The sequence below is a fragment of the Talpa europaea genome (genome assembly GCF_964194135.1).
Source record: "Talpa europaea genome assembly, chromosome: 1".
Lineage (NCBI taxonomy): Eukaryota > Metazoa > Chordata > Mammalia > Eulipotyphla > Talpidae > Talpa > Talpa europaea.
In genome coordinates, this window is record NC_140073.1 from 108,064,397 (window position 1) to 108,083,276 (window position 18,880).

The 18,880-nt window shown below is 37.9% G+C and overlaps 1 protein-coding gene across 1 annotated transcript in view; it reads left to right on the top strand.

The window, feature by feature from the left end:
* BBS5 (Bardet-Biedl syndrome 5) overlaps nt 1–16,391 on the top strand; it is a gene marked incomplete at both ends in the record, with an annotated part of 28,908 nt that extends 12,517 nt beyond the window's left edge. The window contains 5 exons of the mRNA XM_084253478.1: nt 2,740–2,802; nt 4,367–4,501; nt 14,518–14,601; nt 16,117–16,140; nt 16,290–16,391. Of these exons, the coding sequence (XP_084109604.1) occupies nt 2,740–2,802; nt 4,367–4,501; nt 14,518–14,601; nt 16,117–16,140; nt 16,290–16,391 (408 nt within the window). The remainder of the gene's footprint in view (nt 1–2,739; nt 2,803–4,366; nt 4,502–14,517; nt 14,602–16,116; nt 16,141–16,289) is intronic.
* Nucleotides 16,392–18,880: the final 2,489 nt, after the last annotated feature.

Sequence of the window (18,880 nt, forward strand, 5' to 3'; positions counted from 1 at the left end):
CACACACACATATACATGTGAGTTTGGGTTTTTCTTCCTCTTCATTAAAATAAAGGTGACCTTATTTTAACCTAGAATAATTTTTGTTCAACAGTTTATAGGATATTTAGGATTAACTAAGTTCTCATTCTACCTTTTTACAGCAGTTTAGCTGAGATATATTTTAAAATGTAGATAATTTACTATTTTGACACAGAAAAGGCCCATTGTGCTTGTATTCAAAGGGAAAACCTTGCTGTTGAGAGAAATATAATGAAATCTACAAACATTAACAGATATCCTTGCAAGATAGGCCTTTCATAGATTCCATTCAAAGAGTATTACCAGGGGCATCCCTGGTGGCACAAGGGATTAAGTCTCTGCACTATGAAAAATCCACCGCCACCGCAGCAAGAGTGCAATCCCCAACCAGGAAGCTAACCCGCATGGCACCGCAGACCTCTCCTGTCTCTCCTGCTGCTCCTCTCAGCAGTATATTTCAATCTGCCTGTTCTGCTCCCCACTCTCTCTCTCAGCACCTGTGGCCTACATCCCCAGCTCTTGTATGCATTAATAAATAAATCTTAAAAAAAAAAAAAAGTTTTACTAAACTTACTCAGGTTTTCTGTTGTCTTTTCACAAGGTATAGAGTCATTCCTTAGCATGGCTTTAAAATGCAGATCCACACACTTTATTTTAGCTTTTTTCATACTCAAGGTTGGGTTTTAGTGATAATGGCTTTAGCTTAAATTCAAATAAAACTGTGAAAATTCATAATAAGAACTAGCTACATCTGAGACCAGTTTGCTTTGGAAACAGATAAAAGTGGCTCTTTTTACTTTGTTGCTGCCATAATGAGTATGTAAGTCTTTGAAACAAATAGTAAACTTCAGTAAACTGAAGAATTTTATTTTATATATTAAACTACTATAATACTCTGGTGCAAATTAGGTGGAACATAAAAATAATCATTGAAAATCTTGGGAGATTGTCCTATGATAATCACCATTCGTGGAGGATGTAAGTAGTCTCAAGACTAAACAGTTGAGTAAATACAACATATGTGATATCTGGAAAATACCATTTTTTAAAGAGACTTCCTGACCTCTGAGAGGAATTTTTTTGCAAAATATTCCCAAACCTATATTTTGCTAAATTGCTTGATTTCTGAGTATCTTTAAAAGCATCAGATCATTCATTTGTCATGTATTGAGTACAGCCATACAGTCATGAAAATCATGAGCCAGTACACAGTTCACACCATCAAGGAACTTTCAGTCTAGTAAAACCACTCAAGAAGCAGAAAATCATAGAAACATAATAGGAGGAAAGTTATTTCTGAGATCTAAAGAAATATAAGGACTTATAATAGTCACTGGGAAGACTACAGAATCTAATTTGTTAAGTTAGTGTTCGGTTATTCATTGCTGTTTCATGTTACATTTACATGTATTATGATTTGCCTAACCTAACTTATATTGTGCTGAATAATTACTGAGTAGTAAAGAACTTTGTGCTTTCTGTTCTTCAAATAGGATACTTTCTGTTATTTGATAATACTGTTGCCAAGTATGGTCTCTGGCAGGAATTCAGCCTGGCCCACAAATTGCAATCTGATACCCTCACAGTCTGTCAGTGCAGCAGTCATATTCTAACTTCAGCTCTACAGCCTTAGCCCTGACCCCACTCCTATAGATAGACAGACAGATTACCCACAATCACCCAGTTAGATTACCAGATGACAGTGAGGGCGCCAGTGTGCTGTGATTCTCAACTGGGACTGTGTGTATACGTGGTGGGGTATAGAGTAGTGCAGAAGGCCAGGTTTCCATAATAAATATGTATTTAGTCTCCTTCCTCCCACCCCATTCTTTCTTTCTCCCTCCTTCCTGTATTTTTCTCAGTAGCTTTCAACTTTTAGTGCCCACATATTGCCCTTCCTGGGCTTTTGTTCTACTGGTCATAATGTTAGATCTTCCATGGTTCTCACTAACCCCTCCAGCAAGTACGTTTTGTGTCACATACTGCAGATCCTGCCTACCATTGTGCGCCTACTCCTTTCTCCTACCCAGGCACTGGTGTCGCTGCTCATTTCCTGCTAGCCAAGCTTAATTCTCATGTCATGTTTACCTATTAATGCTAATTACATTTGACCTATCCCAGCCTCCCAGCCTTCCTTTGATGCCCATAACTTGTTTGTTTTGGGTTTTTTTTTTTTGAAAGAACTTGTTTGGTTTTTTGTTGTTTTTTGTTTTTTGTGGGGTTTTTTTTTTTTTGATAGTGTTGTCTTAAACCCCTGCACCACCAGGGAGGCCCAGAATGGTTGTTCTTTAAGAGGTTCTTTTATTATAACTTAAATTGTAAGAAATAAAAAGCACATGTGACTTTAAAATAAACCCATTTTTAGGAGTCACAAAAGGCACTGAATGTCTATAATTAAATGAAGATTAGTTGCCTTTCACTTAAAATATTCAGAGAAGTTTTGACTCCCTGGAATTAGGGGTTCCTCAGGTGAGAGAATGTTGTGCATATGTCAGCGATGTCTTCTTTGTATTGTCTTATAAGTTTGCCACCTGGTTTCCAGTATGAAAATTTTCATTTACTTGATCTCTGTGGCAGTGTAATGGAGGAAAAAGGAAGAGTTCTGTTCATTAGACTGAAAAGTAGTTACTGTGTAAAACTTGAAAAACTTGTGTTAAAGAGTCACTATTATCAAATAATAAACCCTGCATTTTTTTTCTTTTTTTATTTTACATCAAGCGTTCAATAAAGATTAGAGATTCAAAATTTGGTTTAGCTCTTGTCATAGAAAGCTCTCAGCAGGTAAGATACTTTATGTTTCTATTAATCTTTAATAAACTTTATTTATTTAATAAACTGTATTTTTAGTTTTATTTATATAGTAACCAATTTACACTCAAGAATATTCGCTATAATATGAACTTACGAGAAGAGTTGGAAGTTATATAGTAATTGTCCCTATCAGAAGACTCTTGCTTGTGTTTTTTTGTTGCAGACAATCTTTCTTATCATTGGGATTATCACATTATAACAAATCTGATTCCTATTTATTACCATCATAATTATACACTAATGCTGTAGCTTTCTTAAATAGAAAACAGACTACAACAGTGAACTCTACAGCATTAGCATCCACAGGTAAAAATGAATGTTTCATACAACATTACACACTCTAGATTGTTGATCTGAACTGAACCTAACTAGATAGAGCTGCTCCACATCCCTTGATTATCATTTTTAATGACAGTCAAGTCACTGTACTTTTCATGCATTATGCAACCTATCACATAGTTACTATTTTTTCCCCATTTTACAGCCAAGGAAACTGAGCCTTGGAGAAGTTAGGAACCTTGCTCATGGTCTCACAACTAGTAAGTGGTGGGGCTAGGTTTTAATTCCAGGTCTGACTAATTCATAAGACTGCCTTTGAGAAACTAAGACATATACAGATATACAAAGATTTTGTTTAAGATTGTATATTTGCATACACAGATTACACTAATTATAAACTGCTATGCTCCCATTATGCCAGATTTTACAAAAATACATTTAAATAAAATATTTATAAAATTACTTCTAAATTTATATATGAATGTCTGCTCACTCATTTTCTCAGCCTGTTGATTAATAGCTGCCATTTATTGGGTTTTTACTACCTTCTAGGAGCACTACCATATATATGTTATCTTGATACAGTAACTTAATAACCATTTGATGATAAGAAAATTGAGGCTTGGAAAGACCAAAGAAAGTAATTTTCCTAGCAGCATATAAAAATTAATTGTAAAACCAGAATTTAAATCCAAAAGCATGTGCTTTCAACCCAAAACGCATGCTCTTACCTATTACAGTATACTACTTAATTTTTTTAACACTCTTCTCCAAAAACCTTCCATGGTCAGCTTTCTTCCCTAATTCTTAAAGGAGGTAGCCTCAGATATGCCATTCCCCTTCCTCTTTTAATTACAGTCTATTCCTTTTAAAGCATAACTCAAGAAATACTTAGTCCCTTTGGCCTTCACATTCTACAGTGTATTTCTTAAATCTTGAAATACCAGTTTTTATATTTATAGATAAAATTATATGAAATCTGAATATGCTTCAAATTAATCCTGGGGGTCAGGGGAAGCCCAGAGAGTGGAAAATTGTAGCTAGAATGCAATTGACCATTTGTTCTGACTAAAGCTTGATGATGGCTGCACGGAAGCTCATTATACTCTATTTCTGTATATGTTTAAAGTTTAATCTAAAATTCAGTTTACATATTGTGCTCTGAAATAAGGACATTTGGAACTATAGTTCATTGTGTACTATAAATACCATCCCTCATACTCCCTTTTTGTTTTTTCTTTATTTTTTCTTGTAGAGTGGAGGATATGTTCTTGGCTTTAAAATAGATCCTATAGAAAAACTACAAGAATCAGTTAAGGAAATTAACTCACTTCACAAAGTCTATTCTGCCAGCCCAATATTTGGAGTCGATTATGAGATGGAAGAAAAGGTAGTTTGTTTAGTATTTAAAGTACTGAGTTTGCTGAATTGCTTTTATACATTTATGTGTAAACATATAAATGAATGTCTGCTCACTCATTTTCTCAGCCTGTTGATTAATAGCTGCCATTTATTGGCAGCTATTATGCAACCTATCACATAGGTTGCATGAACATTTTAATTTTAAATTGTGCTAAAAATGATGAATATATAAACTCTGCTCAGTGAGCAAAGCCCCTGGACCATCACTACTTTGCACCTACCTTCTGTCTTCTCGCTGACTGCTTTGTCATTTATTCCTGCCCTTCCTAAATGAGCAGCCTAGCCAGGGAAGTCTCCATGCACAGGCCTCCTCTGGTGCAGACAGATCTGAGTCTCTCATTTTGTCAGCTTTGTTTTTACTTCATCTTCCCTGACTATCCACCTAAAACAGCAATCTCCATCACTTTTTTTATCCCTTATTCCACTTATTTCTTTGCTTGCTTGCTTTATTTTTGGTAACACTGACCTATGATTCCATTATAAATAATCTCCATATAAGTAGTTTTGTCAATTTTCTTTAAACATTTTATCTCCAGCAATCAAAACTAGAACATAATAGGTTCTTCATGACTATTCATAGTTGTTAAACCTACTATTTGCCATTCAAGAACTTTTTTTTCTCATTCTGATCTTTTATTTTTTTTAAATAATAAATTTTATTTTTATATTCCCCCATACAATTGCAAACCCCCCATTCTGACCCCAATCCCTCCCTTCCCGCCCTCTACCCCCCAAAAAAAGTCTCTGGTTCATAGTTTTTTGTTGATTTTGATTTTCACTTTCTTATAGTTATTCATTTTCCTGGTCCCTTATTTAAGTTTTCTAGATTCCTGCTATGAGTGAGACCATCCGGTATTTTTCTTTTTCTTTTTGGCTTATTTCGCTGAGCATGATCCCTTCCAGCGCCATCCATGTTGCTGCAAATTGCATGTGTTTATCTTTTTTGAATGCTGAGTAATATTCCATGGTATATATGTACCACAACTTCTTGATCCAGTCATCTATTTTTGGGCATTTGGGCTGTTTCCAAAGCTTAGCTATTGTAAATGGTGCTGCTATAAACATAGGGGTGCAGGTGTTCTTTGGAATTGATGTTTCTGTGTCCTTTGGGTAAATACCTAGGAGTGTAATTGCTGGATCATATGGAAGCTCTATGTTTAGTTGGTCCAGAAATCTCCACACAGCTCTCCATAGTGGTTGGACCAGTTTGCACTCCCATCAACAGTGTAGAAGAGTTCCTTTTTCTCCACAACCTCGCCAACATTTGCTGTTGCTAGTTTTTTTAATATGTGCCATTCTCACTGGTGTAAGATGGTATCTCATGGTAGTTTTGATTTGCATTTCCCTGATTACAAGTGATATTGAACATTTTTTCATATGTCTGTTGGCCATTTGCATTTCCTCTTCAGAGAAGTTTCTTTTTAGCTCTTCTGCCCATTTTTTGACTGAATTATTTTCTTTGTTGTTGCTGAGTCTCATCAGCTCTTTGCAGATTTTTGTGATCAGTCCTTTATCATTAGTGTTGTGTGCAAAAATGTTCTCCCAGTTGGTGGGGTTTCTCTTTGTTTTTGTTATTGTCTCTTTTGCTGTGCAGAAGCTCTTTAATTTGATGTAGTCCCAGCTGTTGATCTTTGCCTTCACTATCACTGCTTTGGGTGATGTGTCTGTAAAGATGTCTTTGATATGCAAATCACGTAGTGTTTCGCCTATATTTCCTTCTATGTATTTTATGGTTTCAGGTCTTATGTCTAGTTCTTTAATCCATTTTGAGTTGATTTTTGTGTATGGTGTGAGGTAGTGGTCAAGCTTCATTCTTTTGCATGTAGCAACCCAGTTTTCCCAGCACCATTTATTGAACAACTTTATTTGCTCCATTGCATAGTCTTTGCTCCTTTGTCAAAGATTAGTTGACCATAAATCTGTGGGTTTATTTCTGGATTTTCTATTCGATTCCATTGGTCTGTATGTCTGTTCTTGTTCCAATACCATGCAGTTTTGATGATTATGGCTTTGTAGTATAGTTTGAAGTCTGGGAGTGTGATGCCTCCATTTCCTTCTTTTTTATTCAGTACAGCTTTGGCTATTCGGGGTTTTTTGTGATTCCATATGGATTTCATCAATAATTGTTCTATTTCTTTGAAGAATGACATTGAAATTTTGATTGGAATAGCATTGAATCTGTAGATTGCTTTTGGTAGGATGGCCATTTTAATAATGTTTATTCTTCCAATCCATAAGCAGGGGATGTCTTTCCATTTCTTTGTGTCTTCTTCTATTTCTTTTAACAGTGTTTTATAGTTTTCTTTGTATAAGTCCTTTACCTCTTTTGTTAGATTTATTCCCAAATATTTGATTTTTTTTGTTTCGATACTAAAAGGGATGTTTTTTTTTATTTCTTCTTCTTCAGATTTATTGTTTGTGTATAGGAAGGCTACTGACTTTTGCGTGTTGATTTTGTATCCTGCCACTTTACTGAATTGATTGATGAGTTGAATTAGTTTTTCTGTGGAGTTTTTGGGGTTCTCTATGTATATTATCATATCATCTGCAAATAGTGATAGTTTGACTTCTTCTTTTCCTATTTGCATTCCTGTATGTCTTTCTTCTTATTGCTCTGGCTAGGACTTCCAGTATTATATTGAAAAGCAGTGGTGAGAGTGGACATCCTTGTCTTGTTCCAGATCTTAATGGAAATGCTTTCAGCTTTTCACCATTGAGAATGATACTGGCTGTTGGCTTGTCATAGATGGCCTTTATGATGTTGAGGTATGTTCCTTGTATCCCAAGAATTTCAAGGGCTTTTATCATGAATGGGTGTTGCACTTTGTCGAAAGCTTTCTCAGCATCTATTGATATTATCATATGGTTTTTATATTTCTTATTGTTGATGTGTTGGATAACGTTGATTGATTTTCGGATGTTAAACCATCCTTGTGTCCCTGGAATGAATCCTACTTGGTCGTGGTGAATTATCTTATGGATACATTGTTGGATTCTGATAGCTAAAATTTTATTGAGGATTTTTGCATCAGTGTTCATTAGGGAGATTGGCCTGTAGTTTTCCTTTTTTGTGTTGTCCTTATTCGGTTTTGGTATTAGTGTAATGTTGGCTTCATAGAACGTGTTTGGTATTGTCCCTTCCTTCTCAATTTTTTGGAAGAGTTTGTGAAGGATAGGCACTAATTCGTCTCTGAATCTTTGGTAGAATTCATTTGTAAATCCATCAGGTCCTGGGCTTTTGTTTTTGGGGAGGTTTTTGATTACCATTTCAATTTTGCTAATTGTAATTGGTCCATTTAGGTGTTCTATTTCTTCTTTATCTAGCTTTGGGTGATTGTAGAGTTGTAGGAATTTGTCCATCTCCTCTAGATTGTTGAACTAGTTTCCATATAACTGTTCATAGTAGTTACTGATTATTCTTTTGATTTCTGCTGTGTCCGTTGTGATTTTTCCTCTTTCATTTGTGATCCTGTTTATTTGTGCTTTCTCCCTTTTTTCCTTTGTGAGCCTGGCTAGGGGTTTGTCTATTTTATTGATTTTTTTCAAAGAACCAGCTCTTGGTTTCATTGATCTTTTGGATTTTTTTTTAGTTTCAATTTCATTTATTTCTGCTTTGGTTTTTATTATTTCTTTTCTTCTATTGGTTTTGGGGTTTTTTTGTTGTTTTTTTTCTAGATCTCTGAGCTTCGAGATTAGGTTGTTTCTTTGAGTTCTTTCTTGTTTTTTGATGTGAGCTTCTATTGCTATATATTTTCCTCTTATTACTGCTTTTGATGCATCCCATACATTTAGGATATTGGTGTCCTCCTTGTCATTCAATTCAAAGAATTTTTTAATTTCTTCTTTGATCTCCTCGTTAGTCCAGTGGTCTTCCAGTAGTGTGGTTTTTAATCTCCATGAGGTAGGATAGTTCCTTGCCTTCTTTTTATGGTTTATTTCTAGTTTGATGCCTTCATGGTCATAAAAGATGGTTGGTATGATTTCAATCTTGGTGTATCTGTTGATGTCTGTCTTGTGCCCCAGTATGTGATCGATCCTGGAGAATGATCCATGTGCGCTTGAGAAAAATGTGTACTCCGTTTTTTTTGGGTTTAGTGTTCTATAGATGTCTGTTAGGCCCAAATGCTCTAGGTCCTTATTTAGAGCTTTAGTTTCTTTACTTATTTTTTGTCTTGTTGATCTATCCATTGTTGATAGTGGTGTGTTGAAGTCTCCCACTACATATGTGTTTTCTCTGATGTCTGTTTTCAGAGAGGACAACAGTTGTCTGATATATTTTGGTGCTCCTTCGTTTGGTGCGTATATGTTAATGAGTGTTATTTCTTCTTGAAGTATTGTCCCCTTAATCATAAGGTAGTGACCATTGGGGTCTCTTTTTATTTTTTTGAGTTTGAAGTCTGTTTTTTTATTTTTTCTTAAATTTTTTTTTAATATATTTTTTTAAGATTAATTTTTTTTTTAATTTATTTATACAAGTACTGGGTACAGTCAGAAGCGCGGGAGGGTGAGAGAATTCACCAGAACAAGAGCGGGGAGCAGAGCAGGCAGAAGGACCGAAGTACACTGCTGAGGGGAGCAGTGGGCGGCAGGAGAGGTCTGCGCGCCATGTGGGACCCTCCTCTGGTGGCCGGGGAGCAGCCGGGGATCGAACCGGCGCCGCAGAGGCCGCGGGCAGCTTCGCAACCCAGCGCTCAACCGCTGCGCCAGCGGGGAGGCCCTGAAGTCTGTTTTATCTGATACAAGTATAGCTATTCCTGCTTTCTTTTTTGGTCCATTCGCTTGTAGGATTGTTTTCCATCCTTTTACTTTGAGCCTATTTTTATCTTTTGTAGCTAAATGTGTTTCCTGAAGACAGCAAAAGGTTGGGTTTTGTTTCTTTTTTTTTTTTTTTTTAAATAGAGGCATGTTTTATTTATTTATTTGTTTGTTTGTTTGTTTTGTTTTATACATGCACTGGGTAGAGTCAGAAGTGCGGGAGGGTGAGAGAATTCACCAGAGCCAGAGCAGGGAGCAGAGCAGGCAGAAAGACTGAAGTACACTGCTGAGGGGAGCAGCGGGCGGCAGGAAAGGTCTGCGTGCCATGTGGGACCCTCCTCTGGTGGCCGGGGAGCAGCCGGGGATCGAACCGGTGCCGCAGAGGCTGCGGGCAGCTTCGCAACTGCGCTCAACTGCTGCGCCACCGGGGAGGCCCTGTGTTTTGTTTCTTAATCCAGGTTGCAACTCTGTGTCTTTTTATTGAAGAGTTTAGTCCATTTACATTTAGAGTTAATATTGATATGTCAGTATCTGTATTTGCCATTGTGTTTGTCTTTCCTTTGATTTTATTTATTTATTCTTTTAATAACTTTTTTTTTTTTTTTGGTCTTCTTTCATTGTTATTCGTCCCTCTGAGGTTCTGGCTTTAGGATTCCTTGTAGTATTTTTTTCAGTGGGGGTTTAGTCGTAATGAAATTCCGGAGTTTCTGTTTGTCTGGGAAGGTCCTTATTCTTTCTTCATAGAGGAAGGAGAGCTTTGCGGGATAGAGTATTCTTGGTTGGCATCTGTTTTCTTGGAGTCTGTTGACTATGTCCCTCCACTCTCTCCTTGCCCGTAGTGTTTCTTCAGAGAAGTCTGATGTCAGCCTGATTGGTTTTCCTTTGAATGTTATCTGTTTCTTCCCTCTTGTCAGCTTCATTATTTTTTCCTTGTCCTGGATTCTTGGGAGCTTTACTATTATGTGTCTTGCTGTGTTTTTCCTTTCGTCGTGGAAGTTTGGTGTTCTTCTTGCTTCTTGTGTATCAATTTTCAGCTCCTTCTTCGCATTTGGGAAGTTCTCTTCAATTATCTCCTGGAATATTTTCTCTGTTCCTACATCTCTCTCCTCTCCTTCTGGAATTCCTGTAACTCTTATATTTCCTTTCCTCATGGAGTCAGATAGTTCCCGAAGTCTTTCTTCGTTCTTTTTCCTTCGTACTTCTCTTTCCTTTTCTGTTTTGGTTCTTTTTATTCTTTTGGTTTTTTTCTGTGTCTTCAAGAGTACTTATTCGTTCTTCCATTTCATCTATTCTGCTTTCATTGCTTTTCCCAGAGTTCTTTAGTTCCTCCATTAATTCTCTGATCTCCTGCATTTCTTTTACTTCCCTCTTTAGGGACTCAATTTCCTTCTTCTGATCATTGTTTTCCTTTATGAGTTCTGTCATTTTTTTAATCACGGCAATTTTAAATTCTCTTTCTGGAAGGCTCAGAATTTCTTCCAAGTTACTGTCGTTGCAATCTGGGGGGTGGTTTTCTTTTTGTGGTGTGCTTTTTTCCTGAGGAGTTGTTAGGTTGCGTGTGGTTCTTCTACTCCCTACTGTCTGTTTTCTAATTTGTCGTATGCATTGGGACACTGTGTTGCTCGGACTGGCCGGCATCTTGGGTGAACTTCTCCGCTCCCCTCTGGCTCCTCCAGGAGCCATCTCTGGCTTCTGGGGGAGCTTTCTGCTGGTTTTAGGCAGTCTTTACTGAAGAAATGTCCCTGATCTAAAATGGTGAAGCGGGACGCAGTCCCTGTGCATCCGGTCTCAGGCACACTCTTCTGCACGCCCGGTCTGCCCCAGATGTGGGTGCCTGCTCCCTCTGTGGGCTCAAACTGCTGGTTGGAAGGGGCCTGGCGTGGGCTAACTTCCCAGCTGGCCACTGGGTCCTCCAGAAGCCTTCTGCCTTTTTCAAGAAGTCTTTTCTTTTTTTTTTTTTTTTAAAGAGGCATGTATTTTATTTGTTTGTTTGTTTGTTTGTTTGTTTATACATGCACGGGGTACAGGCAGAAGTGTGGGAGGGTGAGAGAATTCACCAGAGCCAGAGCGGGAAGCAGAGCAGGCAGAAGGAACAAAGCACACTGCTGAGGGGAGCAGCGGGCGGCAGGAGAGGTCTGCGCGCCATGTGGGACCCTCCTCTGGTGGCCGGGGAGCAGCCGGGGATTGAACCGGCGCCACAGTGGCCGCGGGCAGCTTTGCAACCCAGCACTCAACCGCTGTGCCACCGGGGAGGCCCAAGAAGTCTTTTCTTAAGAAATTTCCCTGTTCTATGGGGTGTTAGTGACTTTTTTTTCTGGTCACTAGGTGGTGCCCGAGATCTCTCCTATTGTCCTTGGGGGGCTGCTTTTCGACGCCCCCCCCCCATGGGACAGGGAACAGAGCGAGAATGGTAGGGTAAACCTCAACGGCTTTGGGGTGCTATGTCTGCCTTGTGCACCACCATCGTGGAGAACCCACGCCCCGAATTTCGTGCCCCAGGTCTCAGTTCCAAAGCCCTCAGGTCCAGGACGTGGGCTGTAGCCCAGTTCAGTGGCGCGGGAATGGCGCCTTTTGCACCCCGCTCCCGTGCCTGGGCACCTGGTTCCTGCTTACTCAGTGAGGGACTTTCACCTCAGTGAGGGCCTCCGCGCATCTCCCCGCAAGCCTAGGTCGCAGGTGCGGGGCGATCCTGATCTCGTTTGCTTTTCAAGTGCGCCAAGCGCGCCGCTTTTCCGCACAAGCTTACCGGCCGGCCCGGGGCTGTGTGCAGGTCTCCTCCAGAGTCTCTTTGTTCTCCAGTGTCGCCTGGAGCCATTCGCTCACAGCCTGGGCGCATCCTGCAGGGTTCTCCACAGCTCCCGTTCACAGGGTGTGGTGGCTGCAATAGTTCCTTTCCACTCACAGTCCCGCTTGCTGCGTCGTTTGTTCTTGTTGGTCGTTTTAGTTTGTTGTTTTCCTCCTCTCTGCGGGTCGGAGAGTGCCGACTCTGTGGGCGGGGGAGGGGAGCAGGGTTCTGCGCTTTCCTCCCTTCTAGTCCTCTTTTATGGCAGCTTTCTTCTTCGGGCAGTTTGCTGGAGTCACCCATTTATCTTCCGTGTCCCAGTTCTCACTGGGACCTGCCGCTTTTCCTCCCTATTAACTTTTTTTTTTTTAATAAATTTTATTGTTATATTCCCCATACAATTGCAGCCCCCCCATTCTGACCCCAATCCCTCCCCTCCCGCCCCCGCCCCCCTAAAAGTGTCTCTGGTTCATAGTTTTTTGTTGATTTTGATTTTCACTTTCTTATAGTTATTCATTTTCCTGGTCCCTTATTTAAGTTTTCTAGATTCCTGCTATGAGTGAGACCATCCGGTATTTTTCTTTTTCTTTTTGGCTTATTTCGCTGAGCATGATCCCTTCCAGCGCCATCCATGTTGCTGCAAATTGCATGTGTCCTATTAACTTTTTTTAATGGGCGATCTTACTCGCAGCGTCTCCTCGCTGCCATGTTGCTCCGCCCTCCGGCCATTCTCGCCATTTAAGAACTTTATGTGTTTCATCTCATTTAATTCTTCCAGCATTAAAAAATATGTCATTATTATTATCCTTACTTCACAGTTAAGGAAACTGAGAATTAAGTTGAAATCTTTTACACAGTTGCACAGCTCTGAGCATGTTTACAATACTGAGTTTATCCCCAGATTAGGAGATCAGGTAACTCCCTTATCAAGCATTATACTGCTGCCCTCCACCCTCCCCTACTACCTACCTACAAATAAAGTCTAGATTCTTTGAGCTGGTTTTAAATACTTTCGGTAGACGACCAATCTGTCTTTCCCACCTTATCTACACCACTGCGGTATACAGTTGTGCAGGCTGTGCATACCCAATTCTAGAGAATATTGTTCACATAGATTTTAGTGGAAATGATTCTCCCTAGGGTTGTTGAATACAATTGTTCTTTTTAGCACCTTCAATCTCATGCGAATCTTAGTTGTGATCATACTGGACTGTTTATTCACCATTTCTTCAGCCATATCCTGTAGTTTCTCACCTTTGCTGACCATGATCTCCCTGCTGGGAATATTTTCCCCCTAATCATACTTATCCTCATCCTGATAGGCTTTGATCACATGCCAACCTTTTCTTTGTGGAAGTTTCTGGGATTCACAAGCCAGAAATTGTGCTATGGCCACGGTCTTTCATTATAATAGATAGTGTATATGTTACAGCTCTTTTGCTGTAACCAAGCATATGATACTAATATTTAACCACTTTTGACTAATAAAAATGATGATTTTTTTATATGGTTCACCCTAATATTTTGTTTTGTATAGCTGGGTTTTATCTTTCCTCTCCCACTAGATTATAGACCCTTTGTGGGTAAGGGCAGGGACTTTATACCCTTGGTTCTACTTACATAGTCCCTAATATACCAAAGATCTCAAATAATTGAAAACTGAACAAATTAATAGTAGCACTGTATGTTTTTCTGCTTTACCTTTAGAATATTCAATATAAATATTAGTTCCTTTACTTTTCACAAATGAAATTCAATGACTATTTTGAGGAAAATTGAAAATTTGCTATTATACAGAAGATTTTTTATTTTTATTTTTTTTTATTTTTATAGAGGCATGTTTTCTTTCTTTCTTTATTTGTTTGTTTGTTTATACATGCACTGGGTACAGTCAGAAGCGCGGGAGGGTGAGAGAATTCACCAGAGCCAGAGCGGGGAGCAGAGCAGGCAGAAGGACCGAAGTACACTGCTGAGGGGAGCAGCGGGCGGCAGGAGAGGTCTGCGCGCCATGCGGGACCCTCCTCCGGTGGCCGGGAAGCAGCCGGGGATCGAACCGGCGCCGCAGAGGCCGCGGGCAGCTTCGCAACCCAGGGCTCAACCGCTGCGCCACCGGGGAGGCCCTATACAGAAGATTTTTTAACTATGTGAAAGAAAAAAGTTCAGTGGGCTTTTCCTTTAAGGATATATCTAACATATTAATTTCCCATATTAATCCTTTTGATGATAGTAACTTCAGATTTAAAAGCTTATGCTTAACTGACTCATTTTATTACTTAGGTTAGTTTTAATAGACTATAAATTCAACAGGGATTTTTATAAGACTTGAGTACTCAGTCTGTAACTGTGTTATCCTTTTATAAGCATTTACAATTCTCAGAGCACATTTTACTAGCATTATTTGTTTAATACAGACTTGTTGATGCACCTTAATATCTACTCATTTTTAGCCACAGCCACTTGAAGCTCTGACAGTTGAACAAATTCAAGATGATGTAGAAATTGACTCCGAAGATCACACAGACGCTTTTGTGGTGAGCATCACAAAGGATAGCTACTACATTTCTTATGATGTTTTTATCTGAGTCATGTTTAGTTAAATAATGAATTTAAGTACGTAAATATCATACAACCTGAGACCTCTTGGGGGTATCTTAAACGTGAATTGGAGGGGTGTTTTTTTTTTAAGTTTGTAAGGGATTTTGTGGATATATGAGATTACTTTTAAATTGCCAAACAACTCAGTTATTTAAAGGATTTAAGATATGTGGAAAATTTTTTCATACTTTAAAAATAAGAGAACATGTTAAACATTATAGCTACATTAATTTTAAAATCTATACATTCCATTTTTAATCTTTATGAGACAGACTTCCTTTCAATTTATTGATATATTATCTTTATAAACCTTTCTATTTTCAAATTTGTATTATTTTATTAATAGCCAAAATAATAACAATGCTTTCTATATACTCTGGCCTATAAACCTGATCAGAATACCTGTCTGGGAACCAATATTTTTAAAATAAATGTGAAATTATACAAAATGTTTCATTATAAGCTACTACCTCAAACAGTATGCATTTGGTGACACATTGAAGGGGTTTTTTCACCCACATTTTCTTCTAATCCAAAAGTAGGACTAATACTTTATAGTTTCTAGGTCATTCTTTTTTCTTTCTTTTTTTTTTTTTTAAGATTTATTTATTTATTCATACAAGCACTGGGTACAGTCAGAAGCGCGGGAGGGTGAGAGAATTCTCCAGAGCCAGAGCGGGGAACAGAACAGGCAGACTGACGGAAATACACTGCTGAGGGGAGCAGCAGGCGCGCCATGTGGGACCCTCGCCGGTGGCAGGGGATTGAACCAGCACTGCAGAGGCTGAGCTTCACAGCCCAGCGCCCTCCCCTAGGGGAGGCCCTCTAGGGTCATTCTTTTTTATGTCCTTTCTCAAGTTAACAATGCTATACTTTATTTGCGATACAAAGCATAGGTTTTTATTTTTATTTATTTTTTTTTTTTTAAAGAGGCATGTGTTTTTAGTTATTTATCCGTTTTGTTTTGTTTATACATGCACTGGGTACAGTCAGAAGCGCGGGAGGGTGAGAGAATTCACCAGAGCCAGAGCGGGGAGCAGAGCAGGTAGAAGGACTGAAGTACACTGCTGAGGGGAGCAGCGGGCGGCAGGAGAGGTCTGCGCACCATGTGGGACCCGCAGCCGGGGAGCAGCCGGGGATCGAACCGGCGCCTCAGAGGCTGCGGGCAGCTTCGCAACCCAGCGCTCAACCGCTGCGCCACCGGGGAGGCCCCAAAGCATAGGTTTTTAGAGCTTAAAGCCTAAGGTTTTTAAGACAATAATTATTGACAGAAGTAAATTCTTCAGCCAGCATTGTAAAGAATAATGAATAAAACTACTGGGCACATAAGAACAGATTGTAAAACACATTTATTTACAGAAATGTTCTGTAAATTACCTATAGCTTAGCTCACTGATCTACTGTAATCTTATATGTCAAATATGTGAAATACAATTTTATTTGTCTTATAGGCGTATTTTGCTGATGGCAATAAGGTAAGGAAATTTCACATATAGTATATGAAAAAAAACTTTCTGTAGTCCATCATTCACAAACTTATGTGAAACCTATTTCTTTGTTTTTTTTTTTTCTTCTTCTTTGCCACCTTCTCTATTCCCATCTCATCCTCTTATCTCCCCAAAAGCAACAAGATCGTGAACCTGTATTTTCAGAAGAACTGGGGCTTGCAATAGAGAAATTGAAGGATGGATTCACTCTGCAGGGACTTTGGGAAGTAATGAGTTGATCTTGAGTTGAGCTGGATTTCTATTTAAAGATATCTCAAGATTAAAGATACTAGTCAGACACCTGTTATAAGGCATGGAATAGTTTTTACATCCATGGAAAAGCTTTTAAGAAAGAGTTTTTTAAATAATTAAGGAAAAATTCACTTATCTAAGATTTTACTGCCAATTTTCTGAAATTATATTTAAAATTGTAATGTAAATGTATCTGGTTTGTAAATATGCTTATTTTGTACTTAATAATTGTAAATTATTGGTCTGTGGATATTAAATGTCTGTTATCTTGTTGGATTTAATAAAGAACTTATGCAGCACCATTTAATGTTTTGAAAGTATTATTTAAAAGAATGACATTTTCTTGGAGTAATCAAAATGCTAATTTTTTTAGTTATAAAAATCTGTTTTCAATTCATTGTCATAGAACTCCAAATGTAAGCCAACTCTAAATTTGACCCTTGTCATTTTTTTGGTGAACATTTCTGTAAAAATTAAAAATTATTACTAACTGTAATGTATTAACCCCTATGTAAAGTTTGGGGTACTATTTTGTAAATAATTTCAATATTATTTTGGCAAGAACACATTATTTTGTAAGAAAATAGTTTTAAATAAATAGATTAATTATTGACTTTCTCCTTATAACTTCTTTGAAGTTTTCAAAATTAGGTAGTTGTTTTCAGATGTCTTGGGTTAGGTAAGATTTGGTGATCTCTCTGGCATCAGTTTTTTTTGCCATTGCTTTGGTATAAAAAAACATTGTAAGGAAACTTTGTCAAATTATTGAAATTAGCCAATGGAGTCCTCCTTCCTTAGCAGGAAAGGAAATTTAAATAAGAAATGATTTAAATTTAAATAAGAAAGGATTTCTACATTTTAAAGTGATGGTATTAAAAAAAATAAAATAAAGTGATGGTATTATTATAACCTATTTGGGGTGGAAAGAGGTTGTTTGGAAAAATATGTACATATCACAAAATGTTCCCAGGAATATTGTTTATTTTTTTAAGCAAATGTGGCTTTATAAAATTGCCGACTAGTAAGGAATAATTGAAGTCTCATCATGGTGTTGGCATCTGACTCATTAATCTTTTCAAATGTTAGGTGTTGCTTGTAGAGAGAAATGAGTCATTTATTGTTTAAACAAGGGAGCAGCTGTTAGTTTTTTCTAGTATGTTAAAACCTTTAGTGGCATCTATAAATGGAAAAGGAGTCAATGAGCTCTTCTTTCAGCTGTTGTTGTAGCAACTGACAGTACCATAGACTTCACTGTGATGTGAAATGAGAGAAAAAAACCTTGACTCATGGATAGACACCTGAAAGTTTAAAAATACGTAATTGCCTGATCTGGGGGCATTCACTCAACAAATATCTATGGAGCACTCACAAGGTCCTGAGACTATGTCATGGAACCAAAAAAAACAATGAAAAAATCCCTGTCTTATGGAGCTTATATTCTTTTAGGCATGTTTTGGAACCCCAGCTTTTGACATTACAGTATTTCTACCACCTCACTGAGCTTAGAAAATGTCTCCTCATTTTGTAATAAAATATAATCATGAAGAAGTATATGGTACTATCTTAAAAACAAAGAACTTTTCTTACAAATCATGCTTTCTACATTCCATAATTAACATGGTGTTCTATTATAATCAATAAAAATTATGATTCCAGTTATACTTTTTTCTTTTGCATAAGCCTGTTTGCCAAGTGTACAAGTGATGTAGCCCTTAGTCCTAATTGTGCTGTACTGTTAACATTAATCTCAAAGGGCTACTGCTATGCTATTTTTTAACTTCTTTTAAGTTAAAAAAGATAACTAAGAAAATCATCTTCAACACTTAAAATCACAATATCTTCAGTGACATACTGTATATGTGTGTGTGTTCCCCATCCCGTTGACTTTTTTTTTTTTCTGGCCTTGATTATTCCTTTAAACCTTTTACCTTTATTTTACTCATTTTATTGTTTGGAAATCAAATCCTTTGAGGAGCAAGGCAGGGTATGAATAAGTTAATTTTACAATTTAATTAAATGCCAGTTTTTCCTCTTAAGAATAAGGAATTTAGAACATTTAGAAAATTAGCAGTTACTCTCCATTTAATATTTCAATTATGACAGGAATTTTTTTAAAAAATGTTAATAGTTATATTACACAAGTAAAAATCTTTGTTTTCCACTTCTTTTTTTTTAAATTTATTTTTATTTATTTATGCATAGAAGAACTGGGATGTAGGCCAGAGATGCTGGGGGTGGGGAGGATGAGAGGATTCACCAGAGACAGAGTAGTAGCAGAACAGACGGATCTACTGAAATACACCACTGAAGGGTGCAGTGGGGGAGACAGGAGAGGTCTGCTGCTGTGCCATGTGGGTTAGCTCCCTGGCTGGGGATGGAACTCATACTGTGGTGCCTGGGGATTGCTTGATAGCACTGAGAGTTTAACCCCTGCGCCACCACGGAGGCCTGTTTTCCATTTCTATAAGGAAATTCT